The 24,973-nt window shown below is 64.8% G+C and overlaps 1 protein-coding gene across 2 annotated transcripts in view; it reads right to left on the bottom strand.

The window, feature by feature from the left end:
* Window positions 1-222: 222 nt before the first annotated feature.
* Window positions 223-24,973, bottom strand: part of Rxra (retinoid X receptor alpha) — a 67,391-nt gene continuing 42,640 nt past the window's right edge. For both annotated transcript variants that reach the window (XM_004640414.2, XM_023700295.1), the window contains exons 2-10: window positions 20,750-21,015; window positions 17,050-17,200; window positions 16,587-16,766; window positions 10,598-10,767; window positions 7,784-7,913; window positions 4,870-5,002; window positions 4,205-4,296; window positions 3,338-3,443; window positions 223-2,294 (exon numbers count right to left, since the gene is read on the bottom strand). In XM_004640414.2, the coding sequence (XP_004640471.1) occupies window positions 2,147-2,294; window positions 3,338-3,443; window positions 4,205-4,296; window positions 4,870-5,002; window positions 7,784-7,913; window positions 10,598-10,767; window positions 16,587-16,766; window positions 17,050-17,200; window positions 20,750-21,015 (1,376 nt within the window). In that variant the 3' untranslated portion in view covers window positions 223-2,146. The remainder of the gene's footprint in view (window positions 2,295-3,337; window positions 3,444-4,204; window positions 4,297-4,869; window positions 5,003-7,783; window positions 7,914-10,597; window positions 10,768-16,586; window positions 16,767-17,049; window positions 17,201-20,749; window positions 21,016-24,973) is intronic.

The raw sequence follows: 24,973 nt of genomic DNA, 5'->3' as shown, positions 1-24,973 counted from the left end.
ACCCGGATTTCACCACAGGAGGGGTCCTCGGGTGCTCGCTTACAGGAAGCAAATTTACAAGGAAACAGGGAAGGTCTTGATTAAAAATAAACACGCAACATTGGTAACTGGGACACGGCTCCTCGCACGCAGCGTCTCTGCACAGCATGGACACGCTTACACCGCACACGCACGTGTGCAGGGCCCAGGCCACGCACCCCAGGGCCGTGATGCGGACGACATCGTCTGCTGGGGCCGGCCCACCTGGGTGTCCTCTGCGGCACTCACCAGGCACTAGCCTGGGATCCCTGGAGACACCCAGCACCTAGGGTCCCCTGGGGACAGCACGCTTCCCCCGTGACGCAGGACCATCTGGGGGCCAGGCGGGCCACCTGGTCCCCAGTCATCTTCGCTCCTCAGCCGTGGGAGCCAGGGTGCATGTCCACACGGAAGGTGACACGGCAGCAGGGAGGTCTAGGCCCAGCCAAGGCAGGGATGGCCACGAGGTGGCCGGGGAGCTGATGTCAGTGCTATCTTTAGAAAATTAAAGACTGTCCCACTAAAATATAATAATAATTACAAAAAAATCACCTTACTGCGCCAGACGGGAAGCACGGCTGAAGGCTGGTAAGGAGCCGCCCGTCTCCCACGGCCCACCCCAGGGGCAGGCAGCCCTGGACGCACAACGGCCATGACGCGTACTGACAAGAGGGGGACAAGAGGCCGCAGAAGAGCAACAGGAAGCGGCTGTAGGTAAGGCTGCAAGGACCAGGAGGCTCAGGGTTCTGGCTTCAGGTGGCAGCGAGCCAGGCCCGGAGAGGGAGGGGACACACCACTGAGAAGTCTTCTGTCCTTAGGTTTTCTCTGCTGGAGCCCTGACATGCCCACAGGATACACAGGGGCCTGGGACACTACACACACAGTACACGGGTGACATGATGACGGGGTACACCGGGCCGGCTGCGGGGCGAGACTGGGCGCCCGTGAGGCTCTGCCAGCACCAGCCCAAGCCGGGCACAGCTGCCCCTGCAGCAGCCTGCAAGCCTCCTGCCCCACAGGGGCACTCAGGCCCTGGCCAGAGCTGCTTGTGGAGGGACAAAGCCCTCCCTGCCCCCGCGTCCCCAGGCACCCAGCCACCCACTTGGGCCATGCATGGCACTGGGCTCCGGCCAGCAGTGGGCTCCCTGGCTAGGCTGGGCTTCCAAGAGCCACGGGAGCCGGAGCCCCAGCTAGGGTGCTGGGCAGACGTCACCCACAAACAACACTGCACTGGGGCCCACGAGGCCTGCAGAGCCCTCCGAACAGGCGCGGAGGCCAGAGATGAAAGACTCCCCCGCCCTGCCCGCATGGCTCCTTCTCCAAGAAGCCCCGATGGCCTCGTGTGTCCCTGGAGGGAGCCCAGCCAGTGCCCCTCCCCCTTCCTGGGGACAATGACACAACACAAGAGTCAGCAGAACCCACACAGGGGCACCCTGCATGCTGCCTGGTGACCTTGGGGTACCCCGCATTGAGCAGGTGCACAAGGCAGGAAGATGCAACCAGGACAATGACACAAAGAGGACCCCAAGGCAGGGATGGTGTCCCCAGTCTCTGCGGCTTTACAGTGGCCCCAGCTTGACAGCTGAGGAGAGAGCGGCTCAGTGTTCTCGATGGCTGGCACAAGCTCACCAGTTTTCTTTGGAAAGCTGCTCACCCTCCACTCCGTGAAAAGGAGCCCGGCGCCCCGAGGCTCCCCTCTGGGCTCCAGCGGGTGGGCAGCGGGCCTCCTGCGGTGAGATCCTGGCTAGCAGCCACCTGTCTTGCCCCTGTCCCTGGGTGAGCCATCACGGCTGTCAAAGACAGGTCACTCTGATCAGGGACGCAAGAGGGAGGTTTGAGAACCAGCAACTATAAACAGCAACAAACAAGCCCCCTCCTGGGGCCTGCAGCCCCTGGGCACCTGAAGACCCGGCAGGCAGGGAGGGCCCTGGCAGGGAGGGCCCCGGCTGGGCCTCAGCTGCGCCGGCTGCCCCCAAAGCCACTGGTCCCGGACCACAGACAAGCGGCAACACAGATGACAGGGATGGCAACATCCCTCGGGAAGGCAGTGCCACACGGCGCCCCAAGGTCCACACAGGCCAGGCGGGAAGGGCAGGGACGGGCGCAGGCAGGTGGGCGGCCACTCCGCCTAGGTCATCTGGTGCGGGGCCTCCAGCATCTCCATGAGGAAGGTGTCGATGGGCGTGTCCCCGATGAGCTTGAAGAAGAAGAGGTGCTCCAGGCACTTGAGCCCAATGGAGCGCAGAGCCGGCAGCCGGAGCAGCAGCTTGGCGAACCTGCATGGTGGCGGGCAGGGTGGTCAGCCGGGCGCGGCACACACCCTCACCTGGGTGCCTGGTGGTGGGGGGTCACAGGCGCAGCCCTGCCTGAGCTGCAGGCAGTGGGCAGCCACGGGGGAGTTGCAAGCAGGGAAGGGCAAGGAGAAAGGGTCTGCGGCAGCTGTGTCCCCAGACAGGGCCCTTCCTGGGATGGGCCACAGGAGGATGCAGGGAGGGGGCCCTGGGATCGGGGAGGCTCTTGGGGAGCTGGGGGCATCCAGGGCACCCACAGCAGGCTCAAGGGGGCAGTGCAGCACGGAGACGGGCCAGCATCCTAATAGCCCTGTGTCTGTCCTGGACCCTGTGCCAGGCCGCCCCCCAGGACCCGAGGGGCATTCCCAGTGCCTGTCCCTTCCAAGGGAGGAAGCCCTGTGGCTGGCTGCCTCCGACACAGTTTTAAAAGCAGGAACGCAGCCTGGAGGCTGGACCCAGGCCAGAGAAAGAGCCATTTTCTGCTGAGCTGGCGAGATGGACTGCGGCAGGGAGCCAGGAAAAAACAAGCCGCTGCCGCCCCTCCCGCCTCACCCTCTGGAAGTTCACTTTAACCCAGACCAGATGAGCGCCCAGCACACGCACTAGCCGTGTGCGTGCCGGGCTGTAGAGGAGGGCCGGGTGCCCCACCTGCCCAGCCCCGCACCCCTGGCCTTTTGGTGGGAGGCAGGAAGCGCCCTTCAGATAGAATGGGCAGTGCCCGGGCAGCAGATCGAACCCCAAGGCCACCAGTCTCCTCCTTGGCACCTACTGTGTGCCTAGCACCACGCCCTGGGGAGAGAAGATCCCAAACCTCTGTGGCTCTGCCTCTGGCCATTTGTTCTGTACATCTGGAAAGCCCCTACTACGTGCTGGCACCAACAGGCCCCTGGTGGCTCCAGCTCCTAGGGTACCCGGCCCGTAGCTCACAGCTGGGCACCCCTGCTCTAACTCAGAATGGAGCTCTGGAGCCGCTAAGATGCGGGCAGCTCAGAACCCCCCGCGGGTCCGGGTGGGATCAGGGGGCTCACCTGCCCGGCTGCTCCGGGTACTTGTGTTTGCAGTAGGCCTCCAGCGACGCATACACCTTCTCCCTCAGCGCCTCTACCTCAGCGGGGTTTGAAAGCCCCTTGGAGTCTGCAGGGAGAAGCAGCCGCAGCTTAGAGCCCTGGCCAGGTACGACGTCCCCTGGCTTTGCCTGTGAGGCCTCCAGCCCATCTACCAACCACTCCACACCCATGAAGCCGACCGCGTGTGTGGACATGTGGGACACAGCTGACTCCACAGGGCCCCAGTGCAGGGGAGGCCGAGGCAGCCACCGCGGGTGTCAGCCTGCCCTGCCCTTCGAAAGCCATGCAGCCCAGTCCAGTCCCTGAGCCCCAGGGACTCGGTTCCACATCTGTACAGAGATGGGGCTCTGTTCCCCATGTTCCCCATGTTGCTATGGTAACCAGGACAGGCCATGGAGGCCCTGGGCCAAGCCACCCAGAACTAGCCAGGACTCAGCCTGCGAGTTGAAGGGACTGGGGCTCAGGGGGCCTCCTGGCCACCATCCAGGGGCATCCCAGGGTGGCCACTGTCCCCGTTTAACCCCTGCCACAGGCAGAGAGCGGAGCTTTACATACAGGCCCTGCACCCTTCCCACTCACACCCTCATGGCCCAGAATGCCCTGCCCACTGCACTTTCCTCCGACTTCACCCCATGACACCCAGCAGCCCCAGTGACCATCAGCGTGGTCCAGGGCACGGAGGGATGTCAATGTGCCGCTCTCTAGAAGGGACTAGTGTGACCAGCACCTTCCCTGGCCCCGTGGCCAAGCCCACGGGAAGCAGAAGGTGGCAGGCTGGACGTGGCCGCATGGGAGGTACGGGGGCTGCTGCTGGGCCACAGACTGTACCTGGGTTGAAGAGGACAATGGCACGCAGGCAGCCCAGCTCCGTCTTGTCCATCTGCATGTCCCGCATCTTGGACACCAGTTCTGTCAACACCCTGAAGGGCAAGAAGGCCACCGATTCCAGGTCAGACAGCACCCCTCACCGGCCCCACCACAGGAAGGCCTGCAGGTGGTGGGGACGGGCAAGGCCAGGTGAGGAAGAAGCATAGACGTGGGTGGCGGCCCCGCACACGTGGCAGCCAGGTGCTGCCCAGGAATGGCACCTATGCGACGTCACTCCAGGCCCGGCACTAAAGGAACCCACAAAGGCCGGGCCGAGGGAAGCCAAGCCTGGAGCCAGGGCTCAACACAGATAAGGCCCAGTCTACCTGCAGGCAGGGAGACGCCCAGGGACATGGCCTCCCCAGGGCCCACATGCACAGCAGGAAGAGGCAGGCGAAACCATGGGGCTGGCCACTCGGGGGCAGGGACATCTCACGGAACGCCCAGGGACTCTCACCATGGCACAGCCTGCCCATCCTCACGGGCCCCCCACTCCACGGCCCAGCCCGACCCTGCAGCACAGCAGTGCTGTCCAGGGCAGGACGTGGCCGGGGCCACTGACCCAGGGCTTCACATGCGTGGCCCTGCACTGCAGAAGCCGAGAGTTGACCCCACGCCCACCCCACCTGTCAAAGATGGCGCCCACCCCTGCGCTGTGGGCACTGTTTCGGTGCACGTGCAGCCCGGTGGCCAGGAGGATCCCGTCCTTTACAGCTATGGAGCGGTGGGAGAAGGAGGCGATGAGCAGCTCGTTCCACCCTGCAGGAGGAGGCACAGGGTCACTCGGCCACCATCACCCAGCCCCGCCAGCGCCCAACCTTCCCCAAACCGCCCATCCAAGCCAGTGTTCCCAAAGTGGGTTCTGCGGAACCCTCACTCCACGAAGGGTTCCATAGAAAGGAGGCTCTGCAGCACCTAAGTCGGGAAACGCCTCTTTTTCCCGCGGTGAACACTGGTACAGGCAGGCTACAACCAAGAGGAATCTTGGAATGGATACTGCTTGAAAACTAAAACTAGGAATTCTACTGGATCCAGCCAGTCCCTTCTAGGTATCTTCCTAACAGTCGAAGACATGTTTCAGAGATCCGCCTATGGCCCCACCCTGGCCAGGTGCGGGCAGGAAGGCGGATGAAGGGGGGCTCAAGAGCTAGGCGGCCATCCCCTGGGGCACGTGGCATGGGGTACCATCCCTGGGTGCTGTGCCCCCAGCCCAGCCTGGCTTTTATTCTCTCCCAGCTTGGGGCCAGATGCGGGACCAGCCAGACAAGTGAGCAGAAGCCTGGGTGTGTGTGCAGCTGGCAGGGCCCCCCTCCCGAAGCGCAGGAGCAGAGGAAGGTGGAGGGAGGAGGCCCAGCACCGGAGCCTGGGAGGAGAACGGCCCTCGCCTTGCCTCAGTTTACCCGCTGACAAACTAGAAGAGTCCAGGCATGCCTCACAATGAGCCAGAGGTGCTTATCACTTCACTTCTGAAGGTCCCCTGGACAGCTGGAGTGAGGCACATACCCCAGAGAAGGGGCCCTAACTGGCAACCACAGGCACAGGCCACTGTGGCCAGGGTCCGCCCTCGAGCACCATGGAAAAGTGCAGGCGGAAGGTCCCCAGGTGACCTCAGACCACGCCTCGAGCCCGGCCTGTCAAGGGGCCTGTCAGTCAGTCACGATGGCGAAACTGCCCCAGAATCGGGGGTCCCAGACCCAAGACTCCATCCCCGAAGGAGGAGAGCAAAGCTCACAGCCAATGCAGTAGGCCAGATCTCGTCCTTGGGCGAGAGGTCCAGCCACCTAACTGCCATAGGGGTCACTGCCAGGCAAGGCAGGCCGTCTGGTGGGTATGCGGGAGTCCACAGTGCCACAGAGCATGCCCGGCACGCACAATGCTGCCAGCCCCCACAGAAGGGGCACAGGAGGAAACTGAGGCATGGAGGACACTGCCCAGGTCACACGTTGGCAGAAAGCAGAGCTGTGCTCCGGGCCGCGAGGCCCCGTGGGACCCTGGGATTCAGGCACTTCGCGAGGCTGCTCAGCAGGGACCCAAACGCCACTGCACCCGGCATCCCGACAGCATGGGCTCTGGGGCAAGGACAAGCCCAGTGCAAGCCTGGGGCAAGAGCCTGTTCTGGGGTGAGAAGCCACCAAGGCCCCTGGAGGAGGCCAAGGGAGGGTACGCTGGTCTCCCATGGGGGCAGATAATGGGGCAGCTTCCCAGGGGATCGCTGTAGGGGAAAGGGAACTCAGACAACCTGGCCCTGGACACAGGAAGGGCCACAAGGGACCCAGTGACCAATCCTGGAGACAGACACCTACACAGAGGCATGGGTGGGTCCGGCACACTCTGTGCCTGGACAGTCCCTCCATACGGCCACCTGTGGCCAGTACCCACTCTTTCATGATCACCCCATGAGGACTGGGATCATGTGGAGGCTGCTGGAGGCTGAGGCTGTAGGGCAGCTGCCACTGATTCTTAGGCCCCGTCATCAGCTGGCGTGGAGGCCACGCTGGCCCACGGGCTGCCTGCCCGCCCAGCCCACAGGGCCACCTGCAAAGAAGCCCCTGTGGGTGTCATGATTTAGGTCTGGAGTGTCCCAGGAAACCTCCTGCCTTCAAGAGATGGGCCCTGGGGAAGGGGACGATCAATCCACTAACAAATTTCCAGCTGAGCATGGTTAGCACTGGGGCCTATTGGAGGGGCCTGGGGGGACGCGGCCTGGGGGCAACTCTCCCTCCACGCTTCTCCTTCCTGCCCAACCCTGAGCCCAAGTAAACCTCTCCTGCTTGAAGCCGCAGGTGCTGGGTCCTGTGTCTCAGCCTTGTGAAAGCTGACTACTACCAGGGTTCCTGGTGGCCCCTGCCGGTGAGGACAGGCTGCCGCCTCTGGGAGGGCTGGACCCCTCCTGTCCTTGCACAGACCCCGTGGTGGGCAGGCTCTGGGCGCCAGAGCTTGGGATTCTGGGCTGAGCAAAGAGGTGGGGGCACGAAAAGTTGGAGCGGAGCTGAGCAGATGTGTGCCCGGTGGGCAGATGCCCTCCAGATTCCGAGCGGATCACAGCAGGGACACACACCTCGGCCCCTAGGGGCGAGAAGCCGCCCAGGCAGAGGCAGAGTGGTCAAGGCCCTGAGATGGGGGGACCCCATCACCCCGACCATGACACACTCAGAGGTCCTTCCCTGAGGGAGGCAGAAAGAGCAGGGCCTTGACCCAGCACCTTCCAGAACATTCCACACACCACAGAGAACTGTCACTGCCTGGCTGGGGCCAGGTGCCAAACCTTGGGCACAGTGGCAGAGGGCTGGACAGTTGGGATGTCCAGGCCCCAGGACAGTGCAGCCCCCGGGCATGAGACAGTCACTAGCACTTCTGTGGCTTCCCAGGCAGAAGACCCCACCCACCTTGGCCTACTCCCCGGGCACCTGCATCCCACCAGCCCCCTCCAGAGAGGAGAAAGCAGCCTCGGGCTCCGCCTCCTCCAGGCCTCCAGAGCTGGCATGTCCCCAGTCCCCAGTACCCCCCGTCACCCCACTGTGCCAGCGCCCGGACACTCACCCGCCCGCAGCAGGATGACCTGGTCATCCAGTGGCAGCTCGGAGAAGTGCGGGACCCTCTTGGCCCACTCCACCAGCGTGAAGAGCTGCTTATCCGCAGCCTGGCAGATGTTAGTGACGGGGTCGTTGGGCTGTGGTGGACAAGGAGACGCAAGGTCAAGGCCCAGACCGGGTCTGCCCTGCAGGGCACACCGAGACGTTAACTGCATGGTAGCCCTGGGAGAGTGACATCCCGGCCCTGTGGCAGGACTGGCACAGAAAGGCACTCCCAGTGGGCAGACGATCACTGGGGCCATGGCCACAGCTCTGCGAGGGCTGGCAGGCCAGAGTCCCCGCTGCCTTGAGGTTAGGGGGAGGGGCACTACCAGTCTGAAGACAGCACAGGCCGCAGCCCGGCCCAGCGCGCAGCTTGACTAAGCCCCGTGAGCCCGACTGGCAGTTCTAACCCCGTACGCCCCGAGAGGCTCAACGTGCTCGGCCACCCAGCATGTGGCCATTTGTCTCAGCATCCCAGGAAGGAGGTGCTGGGCCCTGAGGAAATGGATGTGAAGGTGGCTGTGGGCAGGCATGTGCCCTGGCAGACACGCCAGACCCTGGGAGGAGCCAGGCTGGCATCAGAGTCTGACCTGCTCCGTCGTTCTCAGGGACCAGGGACGCCAGAAGTGCTGGGACAGGCAGGGACCACACCTTGCAGATGGGGCAGGGGCCAGGACAGCCCGCCCCCACCCCACCCCCCAGCATCTGCCCCAGGCCTGACCCGCTGGGACGGGAGCTACAGCACAGACACCAGGGCAGGGAGGAACCTGTTTCAGAAGTGGCCAGGGCCAGGCGCTGGGAAGAGGGGCAGTGTCTGCCTCGGAGGCGTCCACTGAGGGAAACCAGCTGCTCACCAGCGCTTTCAGGGGCTCGCTAGGGAAGAAAGCTGAGAGCGCTCAGCACGGAGGCCGAGGGCCGGGAAACGGGAAGGGTCCTCCTGAGAGGGTCGGCTGCTCCTTCACACATACACCCTCAGCCCCCTTCAGAGCCTGGCACTCACGGGCACCCAGGCACCACCGTCCTCCAACCTGCCCAGGTCGTCCAAGAGGTGAGAGAAGCCAGTGTAGAGAAGAGGTCACGGGCAGACACAGAGGGGCACGTGCAGGCTGGGCAGAGGGCAGCCAGGGAGGAGGTGGCACAGCCATGTGGGCAGCAGGAGGGGGGCCTGGCACAGTCGCTGGGAGGGAGGGAAGGAAAGAGGGGGAAGGGAGGGAGGGCGGGACGCTCCTGGCCCCTCACACAGCTCCATCTCTGAGGTGTGGCCTCGGCCAGGATCTCCCTTCTGAGAGACCCCATAATAGATGTTAGTGATCTGCCAGCTCAGCCAAAAGGATGCCCACAGGACCACCCAAATGGCAAGAGGGAGCGCCACTTTGGGGCAGAACCCCTGCCCTCCACGCTTCCTAAAAGCCCTGGGCCTCAGTGCAGGAAGCCTGGTAGAGAGGGTTCCCAGGTAATGACTTAGCTCCCCACAGCCCAAGCCCAGAAGCCCTGTGCCTGCCACCAGCCACGCTTGCAGCCTCTCCAGCACAGAGCCCGCCCTGCTGCCTGTGCCTGCGCCGTCAAGGGCCAGAGCCAGGCAGGGGTCTGGCCCAGTCACAACCAGTGGGCATCCTTGGGGGTAGGGGCTGCCAAGAGAACCTGGGGCCTTCTTCAGCTGGGTGCCCGGCCCAAGGACAGAGAGTGGGTCACAGCAGCACAGGGGAGGGCTGCTGAGCTAGGGTGGCACTGACGTCCCTGGCCCCAAGGGGGCAGTGGGGCTCTGATCAAGATACCACCCCAGGTCATCAGAGGGAGGCCCCACCCAGCATGCCTCGCCCTGCACCAACACGGTGCCACGGGCCCGCAAGGCAGCAGCCGGGCTTGGGCGGCACAGGGCAGCTTGGCGGGGGCAGCCCTGGGAAGTGACAGCTTAGCTTAGAGCCACACCAGGCAGACTGGGGGACCGTGTGCCAGGCCCCACGGGCAGAGGCGGCCGAGGAGGGGCAAAGGCCAGGGCATCCTGCAGGTCCGCCTGGATGGGTGCTGACCCCACCCCAGAACCCACCCAGATTCAGACACTGTCCGGACACTGCAATGGCCACACTGGCCACAGGTCCCCAAGAGCCAGCCGGACCGTGCCAAGACAACAGGGAGCTGGGGCTTTGTGTGCAGTCCCCCCACTGGACTTGCACAGTCAGAAACTCAGGCCTGCCCAGCCCCGGCTGCACCACCTACTCAGAAGGGCTGTGACAAACAAGGTGTCCCAGCCAGGTGAGCCTGCCAGGGCCAAGAGCCCCCAAAGCCACACATGCTCCTGTGTCCTGGGCAGGTGGGGACTCAGAAAGCGGCTTGGGCACTGCGCTGGACTCTGGCCCACATCAGGCAGAGACGGAAAGGTATGGAGGAGCTGATAGAGGCCAGCGGGTCTGGCCCCAGCCCTGGGGAGTCCAGGAGGGGGGCAACGGGTGTCCACCTGGCCCTCACCTGAGGCAGAGCAGGCAGCAGGGAACCCAGAGGGCAGGAGCAGCCATGCCAAGGCCACTCTTATGGGCATGAGCATGAGGGAGACAGACTGGCCAGAGGGCCTCAGAGCTTGGGACAGAGGGCCACTGTCCCAAGGGTGCCCTCTGGAGCATCCACGTCCATTGATAAGGACGAGGCTCGGGATGGATCTGTCTGGGGACACACAGAAGGAAGAGCTGCCCGCCTGGCCTCAGCTCCTCGCAGCCTGTGGGGCAGGGCAGGGCAGGCGACGGCGAGCCAATGAGGAATCCCAGGAAACCCAAGGCTGACTCACCGAGCTGGGGTTCAGCCCCATGTTCGCCTCCACATAGGTCTCCGTCTTGGGCTCCACAGCCAGCTCGGCCTCCAGGATCTTCTCCACGGGCATGTCCTCGTTGGCGCTGCTGGTCGACTCCACTTCACTCTCGCTCCGGTCCTTGCCCCGCTGCCGCTCCTCCTGCACGGCTGAACCCCGAGCCCCATCAGCCTGGCCATGGCCAGCTCTGAGCCCGCACAGCACCCTCCGTTTTCCTGCCAGCCCTGCGCCTGCCCCACACCCGGCCTCTTGTTGTGCGCTCTGACGACAAAGCCCACCTCTCACACAGTCACTCAACGAACAATCACATCCCGAGCCTTCCCAGGAGGAGCAAGGCAGACCCCTCCCCCGGAGCTACGGGCTGGCAGGGACTGCTGCAAGGTCAGAGGCAGGCCTAAGGCAGCTAGGAAGAGACTGCGAATGGCCCAGGCAGAGAAAGCAGAGCACGCGGGGGCCCAGAGTCAGAGCGCATCGCACTCCTGACCAGCAACGGGGACATGCTGCTGAGGAGTGAAGGAAGGCTGGACCAGCTCAGTGGCTCACACGGACACCAACGGAGCTCTCTGCTGAGCCCTACGCCCGACACTGGCTCAGAATCCTCCCTCCCCGACTGACCCCTGGCCAGAAGGTTCCAAGGCCACGGTGGCCCAGAGAGAGCCACAGGGACAGCAGCAGCAGGGCCCAGGGTCTCTGGGCTGCCTCCACCCCGGCTCTACACCCCACTCAGCCAGGCAAATCGCCCTGTTGCTCACCAGTGTCCGGTCAGTGATGGGCACAGCTCCACTTCTATCTGCCCTCCCACCCACAGGCTGGGCTCTGGCCCCAGACCCTCAACCCAGCGGCCTCTGGTTCTCCTGAACATGGTCCCCCACCACCGCCCACTCTGCTTGGGGCTGCGCCCGGCCCTCTGTGCCCTGGCCTCCCAAAATCCAAGGAACAAGGAGCGCACCGAGGGGCATTAGCAAGGCTGTCACCCCAGGCTGTAGCTCCCTCTCCTGCCCACCCTGCCCCTTCCTCCAGCCTAGGGATGCAGTTTCTCTGCTGCGCTGGTCCCAGGGATGCCAGCCCTGTGGGGCTCCCTTCCTGCCCACAGCTCTCCAACCACCCCACATGGACGCCTCTCCACCTCTTGTGCCTCTGGTGCTGGTCAGCCACCAACTGCTACTCCACTGGGGTCTACTGGGCACCCCTTGCCGGTCCCCACAAGCACCCCAAAGCAGACCCAACAGCACGGCTGAGCCAGAGACCTCCTGCTCTCAGGTTGAGACCCAAGGACAGCCCGCTGCAGATGCACCAGCCAGGAGCCACAGGGGCCTGGGGCCACTGTCCCTTAAGCCAGGCTGTCCCAAAAATCTGACAGCAGCAGGTCCAGGCAGGCAGCCGAGGCTGCAGGCAGATGGTGCGGTCTGCGGCTGCCCAGGCTGGCTGGGCTCTGCCTGCCACCCCTCCACATGGTGCAGTCACTTCTCAGAGGGCAGAGGTCACGGCTGTGGGGCCAGAGCGATGACCCCAAGGGCCCTGAGTAACCCCCAAGCAGAAAGCACACCTAAACAGCTATTATGACTGGACCAACCGCGACCCTGCAGAGGGTCTGGGCAGCTGAAAGCCCAGTGTCTGCTCAGCTGCCTCCTCTCCTTGGGGGGAAACTGAGGCTCCAAGAACTAGAAGGCCATGGCTGGCAGCTCAGGACTGCTCAGCCTCAGGCTGCAGGCTCTGGGTGGAGTCACAAAGGCCAGGCCCTCACTGGAAAGGAAAGGGGTCTACCCCAACAGCTGCGTGGACCTGGGCTGCCACTCCGCACGCAGCTTCCTGTGGCTGAGGGCACTAGCCTCCGGGGCTGTCCACCCCACATCTCACCAGGCAGGAACTGCCTGGCCCACAGCCGCCCTGGGCACTGAGTCTCTTGGCGGCGGGCTTTGCTGGTAGCCCGGAGCAGGCAGTGGGGGTGCAGTGGCACCCGCCTACTCCGCGGGCAGTGAGAATTAATTAGCAAATGTTTTGTGAAGCACTTTGAAGCCGTGAAGGGCCGCAGCAGCATCATTATAAATATTATGGTTTTATTTATAGCTGGCAGAGGGGCAGGTGGAGCCGGGGATTTATGTTCTGCCAGCTCAGTCACCTTTTAGACGCAGTCATGTTTGACTTACGCCCCGCTGGCGCCGGGAGGCCTCGGGCAGGGAGGCGTCTGTAAATACAAGGCCTCCTTATCCTCCCGAAGCCGCACGGTGCGCCGCAGGCCAGAGGCGGCCACAGCAGGGAGGAGGCCGAGCTGGAGGCCTGGGACTGGCTGGGGGCCTACTCTTGGCCTGGGAGACCCCGGCCCAGCCAGGGACGCCCCTTCCCAGCTTGGCAGAAGGGGTCTCCGGCAAGGGCCACAGCCACAGTGAGGTACTGCCAGCCTGCTGCAGCCCCGGAGCAGAGCAGGAAGCCCTCCCAGAGGACAGCTCGGGGAGGACAGGCAGGGCACCCGGAGGGGCAGGGCAGCCCAGGCCCAGATACCACCCGTTTGGGTGCCAGTGGCTGCTCCTCTCCTTTGTCCCCCATCAGCCCAAGGACCCTCAAAACAAGCAGAACCCAGTTCTACTAGAAGGCTGTGGACTAACTCCACATCTGGGCACCAGAGGGCCAGACAGGGGTGTCCTCCCAGGACCACGAAGCGAGTGGGGGTCCTTCGGGTACAGAGGGGATGGTCTTCCCTTAGGAAGGCCAATCTAGGACAAGGCACATGCTGACAACCACGCACACGTCAAATGATTCTGACATGCACATACACAACTGTGCACACACACACACACACATACACACGCACGTGAGCACATGCACACACACACACACACTCCACAGCTCCTCTGCAGCCCCACCCCCAGCCAAGCCACATCCTCCTCTGCCGTAGAGCACCCTGCTGTATTCCCTCATCTGTGGGACAGATGAAGACCCTAAGCTCACACAGGTGAAGTCACCTGCCCAGGGCCACAAGCCAGCTCTCCACCGCAGCAGGGGCTCCTTATCTAAGACAGCAAAGGTGGGGCCACCCATCTCTATGCACATGTGCATGCACACGTGTGCACAGACGTGGCACACACTGCTCTTCCCGTGCCCGGGTCCTCAGAGCTGGGGGACTGGGCATAGGGAGCAGCCTCAGGCGGGAGCAGAGGACACAGTGTGCCTGGGAACGTCCAGTCTGTCCCCCCAAGACGCGCACACCTGCAGGCCCCCAACCCAGCCAGCCCCTCACCGGCAGACAGGCCTGGGCGCAGCCTGGTGATAAGCCAAGGCCTGCAAGCCGGGGAATGCGGCAGAACGAGTCCTCGAGCTGCCTGCCGCTGCAGGCCCAGCTGGTGCCCAACAGAGATGCTCTCGGCTCTGGTCCCTCACCACCCCGCTTCCCAGCTCCAGCTGGGAGCCTCACCCGTCCTAGAGTCAGGGTGGCCCCTCTGGGGAGCGGAATCACCTCACAGGGAGACCTCATGCCACCCCAGGCACCCTCCTGGCCACTGAGTCCAGGGCACTGAGAGATGAGGCAGAGACATGTGTGGGTTTGTGAGGCATCAAACCAGTGGGGCCTGGCACTTAGCAGGGCCCAGCTATCCACACTTGGGGCTCTCTGCAGGGAGCCTGTGGGGAGCCTGGAGGCCAATTATCCCAAGAGGGGCCGGGGAGATGGCTCAGGAGAATAAGCACTTCCCTGGCAAGCACAAGGGCCTGAGTTCAATCTCCGGTTCCAAAAAAAAAAAAAATTATCCCAAGAGTGGGGCTGTTTGCTGCATCTCACAGCTGGCCGGGAGACTCCACAGGCCCGGGGCAGGCAGGTGACAGGCACCCCACCTGCACAGACCAGGTGCGGGAGCCCAGGAGCTCGACTCCTCCAGCCGCCCACACAGAGCCACGGCTGCACCTACCAGGGAGGCCGTTTTGCGTTGTTGTGTTTGGGGCACGAGAGCACTTTGTAGGAGGCTTTTACAGCACATTCATGACTCATAAATCCAGCTGGAGGCACAGGGGAGGAGGGCGCTCAACAGGATCAGGGATTTATCTAACAGCCGTAAATCCAGCCTCAAGGCTGCATCTGCCTGGCGGGGCTGGATGGAAGACTCAGGACGGGACTGCAGACGCAGCCAGCAGGAGGGAGAGCTGGCCAACGGGTGGTGGGCACGGCCGGGAGGGTCCAGCAGCCCTCCCCACAGGAAGTAAGGGCAGCACTCAGCACGAGCTGGGAGCAGGGGTACCAGGAGGGGCCAGGCCCCCAGCCTGAGAGGGCAGCAACGTACAGGAGTGGCGGGAGTGTCACCCACGCCCCAGGCTTCGGGAGAACCAGCCTGGGGAGTCTGAGAACAGCAGGACCTTGTCACCCCTGGCAAGGAGGTGCTTAGGCTGAGGGCCCCTACCAGGGCCTGAACTGCAGCCCTTCCAGGTGCCAGGCTCCGGGTCTGACCTGCCTTCTCCCACCACCTGAGCTGTGTGCCCCTTGCCCAAAGGTGTGCCAGGTGCCCACACCCAAGCTCATAGCCAGCTCCCTCCACACCCGTGGGGCCCTGCCTGGTCACCTGCTAGACACTTTCCGTGGAGCAGGGCTCACAACCCTGCACCCAACACCGGTGATGCCTGGCAGCAACCTTAGAGAAGGCGCAGCCCAGCCCAGGCACAAAACCAGGCTGGTGCGATGCACCCAGCTCCACCTCACGCTTGGGCCCAGCCGCAGGCGCTCCACACCTGGGCACACGCCTGCACGCCGCCTGGCCCGCCTGCCCGCGACTTGCCAGTTCCCATCCTCCAGGCACCTTGCCGCACTCACCTCTCCAGGGAGCTTCCCTGACCACACGCAGCACCGACGCCAGCAGGGCCCACCCGCCCCTCCCCACAGGGCACTGGCTCCTCAGCCTGTCACCAGCAGAAAGAGCAGGGGCACAGGCCAGCTATCAGCTGGGCAGGTGGCCCTGGAGAGGTCTAGATGCTCTCACTTGCCCCACTCGCCTAGTTAAGATAAACCCAGAGAAACTCCCAGCAACAAGAAGCTGCGCACCCAACCAGGAAGGCCTGGCTCACCATGCCCTGGCCCACGACCCCACTGCGAGGGACACCGCTGCCTGCCTGAGCGCCCCGTCCCACATGGCTCACCCGAGACACAGCCCGGAGGAGGGAATGCCGCAGGAGGGGGGCCCGCTGAAGTCTCAGCTGCTCCAGCCAGACAGAGGCTGCGGACAGAGCAGCCTCAGACACAGACACAGCGGGGTGCACGTGCAGGCTGGCAGCCACCACTCAGGACACTCACCGCAGGGACAGCACTCGGGGGCTGCTCCTCGGGAGCCACCAGGACTGGTGGGCAAAACCCCTCGCACCCCGGCACCCACTGTGCTGCCGCACGCAGACAGCTACGCAAGCCCACTGGGATTCTCTCTCCCACGTGCAGGGGCGCCAGGCTGCCAGCGAGAGGGCCGAGCGCCCAAGCGCGGGGCAAAGCGGGCTGAGGCAGGGCACAGGGTGGCTGAGGCGGGGCGCGTGCTCGACCCCTGCCGGGACCCAGCTGCACAGCTCACACACATCTCAACGAAACCGGCTCCAAAGTCCTCTGAGGTCCTGCGGTGGCCGCTTCCCACCAGGCAGGAACTAGAACCGGAGCTGGAGAGGTCCCTGCATCCAGCAGCTCAGGCGACACGACCTCCAGGGCTCCGGAGGCCCAAGGTCCTCCCTGGCCATTTCTTCACTGGGCAGCTGGGCGGGCAGCCAGAGGACACGTGGCACATGCACACGCAGGCACGCTCCTGTCCCGCACACCGCCCTGCCCCAGTTCTGTCCTGCTTCACTGCACCCTGCTGGTGCTGTGGGCATGGCCTGGAGGAAGGGGTGCAGGGGCTCCAGGGGCGCCTCTGCTCACGGCCCACCACGGAGCAGGCTCTGGGGAGCACTGAGCCAGTGCCTGCCAGCTGTGGGCCGGGCTGGACTCCGGGCGGGCTCAGGCCCCCACACCTACCTTCCCGCTTCATGCCCATGGCCAGGCACTTCTGGTAGCGGCAGTACTGACAGCGGTTGCGCTGCCGCTTGTCGATCAGGCAGTCCTTGTTGTCGCGGCAGGTGTAGGTCAGGTCCTTGCGCACCGTCCGCTTGAAGAAGCCCTTGCACCCCTCACAGCTGTACACACCATAGTGCTTGCCTAGGGCAGGAGGGGGCGTGAGCGGGCCAGCAGTGGACCTCCCACCGGGAGGGCTCCCCCTGCCCGACCCTGGGGAGCAAAGTGCGGCCTCCATCCCGGGTCAGGGCCCTTGCGCAAGGGCTGCATCCAGGGCCTGGTCACCCTCGCTGCCCCTTCCTGGAAGGCTCAGGATGGACACCACCCTCCCTGGTGTCCCCAGTCACAGACGGGGCGGTGGGGCACAGAAGGGGCAGCCTGGAGCCCACCTCCCCACCCCGCTGTCCCTGCCCACCTGCCGCCCTACCTGAGGAGCGGTCCCCACAGATGGCACAGATGTGCTTGGTGAAGGATGCCATGTTCCCTGAGGGGTGGGCGGGGACCTTGAGGACGCCATTGAGCCCCAGGGGGGGCTTGATGTCCTCGCTGCTGCTCACAGGGTTCATGGGAGAGCTTAGCTGCAGAGAGACGGCCGGGAGGGTCAGCCCCAGGCAGCCCACCCCCGCATGCCCCAGCAGCCCTGCAGCACCCCCATTTGACAGACAGGCCGCCACACAGCCATGGGGTGGCAAGTCACGGAGCTCAGGAAGGCAGGGCTCTGCTCTCCACTTCCCCAGCCAGCCCCAAGGCCCCCATCCCCTGCTAGGCCCCAGGCAGCTGCAGACCCCCAACTTGGGACCCACGGCCCCATCCTGCACAGGAGGGTCCCACCAAGCCGCCAGGGGCTGCCTATGGCCACTGAGCCGGGCTGGGTGCTCCCTGGTGAGGCAGGCAGAGGAAGCCTGGGTCGCCCCGGCCACGCAAGCCCCGTGCACATTGCGGGGCAGTGGTCTCTGCCACACTACGGGAGGGGGAGAGCCGGCGCCCACAGGCCCTGGGCGGCATCAGCACCTCTGGGCCTCCGCATACCCCTCCGCCCCACCCGCCAGCCGCCAGCCGCCAGGGCAGGCGTGGGAAACTCACCCGGTCGCCCTGGCAACAGCTGCGGCGTGCAGTGACACAGCAGTTTTGGTTCCGCTGCCTCCAGCACAGCTCTGCAACCAGCACACTGGGCCGGAGGCACCGCCAGCCCCGCATCCTGCCAGCCCGCCTGTCTGCCGGGCACACACGCCCCAGCTGGGCAGAGCCCCCACTTCTGCAAGCCCCATCCACGGCGGAAAGCCAGCTGCTGCACAGCTGTCCCCAGCCACCCTGCCCTTGGGTAGCCCCTGGCCACCCCGCACGTGAACCTCACCCCTTCCTTCCTCACCACCTCGGCCCCACCCCCCTTTCCCACAGGACTGGAGGGAGGTGCTCAGCATCAAAACCTTTCCGGCAGCCTGGGCCCCCGAGAGGATTTCCCAGTGGTCTTCCCAGACCAGCACACTGAATTCCCCAAGGCCCCAGGTAGGCTGAGGAGAGGCTGGCCCAGAACTGTGGCTATCCAGGGTCCCGCTGCGGCACAAGGCTGTCCCTGTGTCACTCACTGAATGCCCCATGTACTGCTTCCCAGGCGTCAGGAGGGCGTGCTGGGCCCTGGATCTGCGCAGTGGCTCTGGGTCCCCCACAGCTTGTGCCCTGGCAGAGGGGAGCCCCGGGGCCAGAGGCTAATGGGCCCCTCAACCCCCTCAGCCTGAGGCCTCAGTGACAAAGGCCCAGGCCCACTGAACAGTGCTAGGGAGGAACCTCACTCATCGCCTCTTTCTGTGACTGCCCCAAACCACACGGAGGTCTCTGCACAGTCTCCTTACTCCTGCATGCAAACCCTAGGTAAACTGAGGCAGGGCCAGAGCAGCAAAGAGATATGAGGAGCCACACTGGCAAGCCAGAGGCCCTGGACACCCCAACAGCCTGGGCAGGCTGAAGGCTGGGCAGGTCCTGGGGCCACCACGGGGCTCTCTTGGCAACCAGGGTGGCAAGTGGGGATGGGGTGGGTCGGGAGGACATCTTTCTGCCCTGCCCGGCCCAAGCCAGCAGGCCCAGCTCCCGGATTCGAAGCTCCTAGCACAGAGCACAGGGCATCCCCGCCCCCACCGAAGGCTTCGGCACTCCCAGCTGTGGCCCTTCCGCCCTTCACTGGAACCAAGCCCTCCCTCGGCAGGGTGGGAGCTGCCCACCCATTTCCCCTTTCGCATCCGTGGGGTACATTTCAGTTCCCACCTCGCCAGCACCCCACCAGGCTGTGCCCGGCTCCCTGCTCTTTCTCCAGCACCCACCATGCTCTGCTCTCAAGGTCCACCTCTCGGGCCACCGCGCTCACCTCCCTGTGCCCTCAGCGGCCCTCCCGAGCCTGGCTCTGCCCAGACCCTGGAGCCGGGCCTCCACCAGCAGACCCCTTCCCAGCTGAGGCCTCTAGCAGGCAAAGCTGCGCACAAGGGAGCCCTTGCCCACCACAGCAGGAGTCAGAGGACCTTACTAGCTTGCTTGGGCAGCTGCGTCTGTGGCTTGGGGCTGGCAACGGGGCGCACACACCCCGATGTCCACCCACTTGCCACCAACACAGAGAGCCTAGGGATCTGAGGCAAGCTGCACACAGTGACCAGCGATGCAGCTGCGCGTTCCAGAGGAACCAAAGCATCCAGTGGAAGGACAGCGAGGACAAGCTCAGACGGGGCAGCCCGGGAGCACAGCCGTGAGCACGCAGGCTTTGCCCTCCACCTCGTCAGCCTCAAGGTACCCACTGGGACCCCTGCTCACACAACTGGGGGTCAACAAGCTCCTATGTCACACCCTTGCCCGAAGTGCACAGGAAATGACAGAGTAGGACCCACATGGCCCGAGGCCCTCCCACTGCCACAGCCGCCCAATCCCACTGCAAACCACGGGCAGCACAGGCCTGGGGCCACCGGCAGTGCCCAGCCTCATGAGCCGCAATGCCAGCAGGTGCTACCCGCAGGGAAGTCAAGCTCGTGCACGCCGAGTCTTCATCTGCCCTCTCGCCAAGTGGCATCAGGCCGGCAGCAGGAGCGGGTGTAGGGCAGCCACGCTAAAAATAGCACAGCCAGGCCCAGGAAGCTGGTTGGGCATCTCTTGTGCCAACAGCTCAGGTCTCTGTGCTGCTGGAAGGCCAGGTGACAAGGGGAGGGTGCCCCTGGGCAGGAGTTCTTCCCCCCATCCCCCAGGGCAAAGAGCTTGGGGTTGCCCTAGAAGAGCCAAGGAAGTTCTCCAAGGGGCAAGGGCTTGAGAGGGCCCAGGTAGGCGGACAGTGGCTGCCTCGGACACTGAGCGCACGTTCGGCCTGCTGGCGGGCAGCAGGAGCGCTATGGGCGTCTGGGGAGCTTCCGTAGGCACAGGGGCCTGGAAGTCCTGGGGCAGCTGGCCGCCTGGCTCTGGCCGGGCCTGCTCTGCGGGTCCTCCCGGGGTGTGGCTATGAGGTGGCCACAGAGCTCTCTGTCACAGAGCTTCAGCTACTAGACACAAAGGACTGAGTCCAAGCTCAGAAATCAGAGCAGCAGGGGGGTCTCCAGCCTATTTTAAGGAGGACAGATGGGCCCACAAGGGCCGGCTGACAAGCGCAGGACCTGGGGGCATCAATACAGGAAATCCAGCTGGAAATCCAGCGGGAACCATGCAGCGAGCAGCAGGCAGCAGCTCAGCTCCTTGCCGGGACAAGCACCCCCTGGGTCCCCACAGCAGGACCTGCCGTGCCCCGATCCAGAAGTAACAACAATCCCGGTGGTGGGGGAGAAGCGTCGGAGCAGACCCCAAGCGCCCAAGGGGCCCTAACCCTGTGCGCACCAGGCACCCGCCGGGCATGAGGAGCCAAGGCCACCAGGCACCAGGGCCTGCACCACAGACACCATCAGGCATGAGCAGAGGGGACGCAGCTCACTCAGCCCCAGGGCCCAGAAGGCCCACGGCTACAGAGTTAGAGCCCCCCAGAGTCCCTCAGAGCTCCCAGAGCCCCCAGGGGGCAGGACCCAGCAGGCAGGCAGAGAAGCCGCCCAGGTCCAGGGCAGCCGGGCTGCAAGTGAGGCCCACCACCCGCCCGCCCTGCCCCGCCCCGCCCTGCCCTGCCCTGCACTCACCTGGGGGCTGCCAGTGCCGAAGCCCAGGGTGGGCGTAGTGGGCACCGACATGGAGTGGGGGCCCATGGGCGAGCTGATGACGGAGAAGGGCGGGCCCATGCCGTTGATGGGTGAGCTCAGCGTACTGATGGGCGAGTGCAGCTGCCCCGGGGAGCCCAGCGAGGAGCCGAGGGAAGGGCCCAGCGCAGGGTGCAGTGACGGGGCGGCCATGGAGCCCCGGCCCGTCGGGGAGGTGAGGGACGAGGAGTTCACTTGGGTGGAGAAGTCTGCAAGACAAGAGTCCATGGGGTCAGAGAGGCCCGAGGAGGCTGTGCCACCACTCGTGTCCTGGGCACACGTGGGCCCACAGGAGACCCCACACCAGACGTGGCCTGGCAGTCACCAAGGCCCACACAGCCCCACCCAGTGGGAGCAGGAGAATCCTGGGCGCTGTCAGGAGGCAGTCTGCGTGTGAGGCACGGAGAATGCGGGGCATGAAGGGCGCAGCCAGCACCCGCATGCAGACAGAGTGAGCAAGGCCAGGGGTGGGGCGGGGCTTGCAGCTGCCCGTACAGAGCTAGGATGGGCGCCGCAGGCTCCAAAGCCACAGTGCCCAAGTCTCACAGCCCCACCAAGGTGGCAGCAGATGCCAGCCCTCGGGGCCCTCTCATTCTAAAGAAGCCCAGCGGCAAGAGAGGGCACCTGGCACCTCCTGTGTGGGTGGGGAGCTTCCAGGCAGCCTCGGGCAGGGACCACCCACACGCCAGCCTTTCATGCTGGGATTTCAAGGCCCTGAACAGCACCTCCTTGGGCGCCTTGCCCGGGGCTGCAGAAGCCCCCAAGTGGTGCACCTACCACCTCCCAACCATCAGGCCACCATGGGGAGGCACGGGGCTCACAGGTGGCACGGGCCCGGTGGCTCAGCGCTTCCTGGCCTCCTCACTGAAACCTCACACTCTTCCGGGAAGCCAGGCAGCCACACAGCACAAGGAGAGGCTGTGACCCAACGGGCACCCTGGAGCAGGACACGGGCCTGATGCACCACGTGGCACCCACAATGCCTCCACCGCCCTGGGGCTCACCTACAGGTGGCACCTGTGTCCCAGTGTAAGAAACGAGCTTACGAAAGTCTCCGGGATACCACCGCCACCACGGCACAGCACTCAAGAGCGCTCCGGCCGAGGCCCACGCTCGTGTTGCCCTACTGTCTCAGAAGCTGGCCACGGAGCAGTCAAGGGACCCCAACAGCTTTGCCAACAGAGGCACCAGGGCCACAGAGGGTCCCACCGGGCCCCAACGCCACAGTGGGCCTGAGCCCATGATCTTCCTGGGCACTTCCTCCTGGACCAGGGTTCTGGGTCAGCCAGGCACCCCAGGACCGGCTCTGACTGTGGAGGCCGGGGCGTGGCTGCCACACGTGCACTCGACGGATACAACTCTACAGGTGACACAGCCCCGTCTGGGGCCACTGCAAACCGCTGGACGCCTTTGCCCCTCCTATCTCGAGGAACAAACCGTTTCTTTGAACTTCAAAATCTCAACCTAAGGAAATTCAGAACTAGGTGGCAGAGCAAAGCAGGCTGACGGGCACTGCAGGCCAGCCCACTAGCTGCCAAGCCCTGGGTGAGGAGGGGCGCCCAGGGGCTGGCCAGAAAAGACAGGCAATGAGTCCTCCAGAGGGACACAGAATCAGCCGCTTGTGTGTGACACGCCTCCACACCCTTGATGTCACGGAACTCCTGCAACCCTGTCGAGAACGCTGCCGCCGCCGCCGCCGCCGCCGCCGCCACCGCCGCCGCCGCCACCCACCCCGACACACGGGAAATGCACAGAGAAGGTGCCAGCCAAGGGCCGCCCACGGGCACATGTCCTGCGAGCGGCAGTCCCCAGGGCACCAGCAAGGGCCCCAAAAGAGGAATCCAGAGCCAGCTCTTCCTCTGCGAGCCCCGCCGGCCACACCCCGCACCCTGTCCTCAGAGACACCTGCCAACTCTGGGACAGGAGGACAGAGTTCAAGCTGACCGCTGGCCGGCCCAGCCCTGCAGCACCCTCGTCTGAGGCACGGCCGCAAGGGGGTGTCAGGGAGGCGGCTTGGTGGGCATGAGGCCTAGAGCCACCCAGGCGGCCCCAAAGAGTCAACCAAGCAGGGGTCTGCCTGGATGCCATCCCTTTTGTGCTCCACCACATGCTGGGGGCGGAGGGCACAGAGGACCAGGCCACGGGGCCTGCGCTGGAGCCCGCTAGCTGCTGCCGCCTCTGGGGGACGTTTTCTTTCCTGCAGTACTGGAGATTGAGCCCAGAGCCTCGGCACTGAGCTACATTCCCAACACATTTTTTCTTCAATACTGGGGTTGAACTCAGGACCCTGCGCTGACAGGCAGGTGCTTATTCTACTGAGCTACCTCCCCGGCCCTACATTTTTATTTTTTATTTTGAGACAAGGTCTCCCTAAGTTGCCCAGGCTGCACTCAAACTCAAATCCTGCTCCCGCTCCCACAGCACTGATATTACACACAGACACCCCACATCCAGCTCGGCCAGGCAGGTGTCCCCAGACATCAAGTAGGGCAGGCTGTGCCGCCAGGAGAGAATGCCCCTCCAGAGACAGCCCAGCCAAAGAAGGGGGTCAGGAGGGAGCAGTGTGGCTCCCAGGTACCAGGCTGCACCCCAAATCTCCCCAGACCCCCATCAAGTCTCCCACACTTGGCCTGCATTCGCAAGGGCGCTGATCAGATGGAGGGAGACCTGGCCCCGAAGGCACAGAGGAAGGGGGCCGCGGAGACAAGAGGACGCCACGGAGGCTCCTGGCGGCCCGGCCACAGCCCCTGGCCTGGTGTACACAGGGATGGCCACCCCAGCAGGGCCTGCCTTGGCCGGCCACCACCCTCAGGCCCCAGCCTGGGCCTTGCTGCTGGTGCAGAAGGTTGACTGCAGGTGCCTTCCAGGGGCGGGTGACAGCAGACCAGGCATGTGTCTGCAGCCTCTGGGACAGAGACACTTTCAGGCCAGAAGGGAGTGGGCAAAAATGCCCCATGCCCAGCCCTCAGAGAAAGGCCTGCCTCCACCTGGGCCCAAGCACCCACACCGCACCTTCTAGGTGGCCACTGCCCCACCCAGAGCTGTGGCCTCAATGGGGCGGTGTCACCAAGCCCAGGACCCTCCCAGCCCTGAGTGCAGAGGGGCCGCCAAGGGACAGAGCCCAGGAGACAACACTGACACCACAGAGCCTGGCCCCACCAGCCCTCAGAGCCTCACACCCCCAACACCCTGCCCCCGCCCCCAGCGCAACCTGGAATGGGGGGAAAGCTGCGGGGCACTCATGGGGGCCTCCAGGCACACCAGAGACGGCGGCAGAGGGAGCAGGCACGGCAGCCCACGCGGGCGCAGCCCAGGAGGCCTCCTGGAAGGGGCGGCACTGTCACTCCCCTTGGTATGACACCAACTCGGACCCAAAGGCCTGGCGGCAGAGGTACCCCCTGCTGCCCGGTGCCCAGAGCAGACAGGGAAGCTCCTTGACCCTGAGGGGCCAACGTGCCATTCAATAAATCTGAAATGAAGAATGTTCTCACCCTAATTGCTGCCCCCACGATGGCAGGTGCTGGGAGGTGCTGGTGGCCCCACAGGGCATGCAGAAGCACCGAATTCCTGACTGGCCCGGCACTCCCCACCCCCAAGTGCCCACCAGCACCACGCTTCCCCTGCCCCACACCACAGGAAGCCCAGGGAACCCCCACAGCCCCCTTCCGGCCTCTGCCCGGCAGGCACGGGAGGCACAGAGGTGGCAGGAAATGCCAGCCCACTGCGGCGGGGGGTAGGGCTGTGCCCAAGCTTCCAGGGCCCTCCCGGTACCCCCAGCCCTCTGGGATCCCCAAGAGCAATCAGGCCACCCCCAGGGTTAAACAGAAAAGGCCACCACGGAGGTCCTGGTCCAGGGCCAGCAGGACATCCCAGAGCAGGAGGCGGGGCGGGGGCGGGGCTAGGGGCGAAGCAAGACACCAAAGCCAGACAGGGCACGAGCGCCCCATCCCTGCCTGGGGACCCCCCCGGAACTGAAACCTTGTGGTGGGCAGCTAGTGGGCCCCCAGAACTTCCTGAGACGCCTACCTCCGGCCCCACCTTCCAGAAGTACTGCTTCCCCTGCCACCAGGGAAGGGAGAAGTGGAGGCCCGGCGCGCCAGGCACGGGGAGGGGGCAAGACCACGGCGCGCCGGGCACAGGGAGGGGGCAAGACCACGGCGCGCCGGG

The sequence above is a fragment of the Octodon degus genome, unplaced genomic scaffold (genome assembly GCF_000260255.1).
Source record: "Octodon degus isolate 3935 unplaced genomic scaffold, OctDeg1.0 scaffold00123, whole genome shotgun sequence".
Classification (NCBI taxonomy): Eukaryota; Metazoa; Chordata; class Mammalia; order Rodentia; family Octodontidae; genus Octodon; species Octodon degus.
This window is presented reverse-complemented; position numbering and strand designations above follow the sequence as displayed.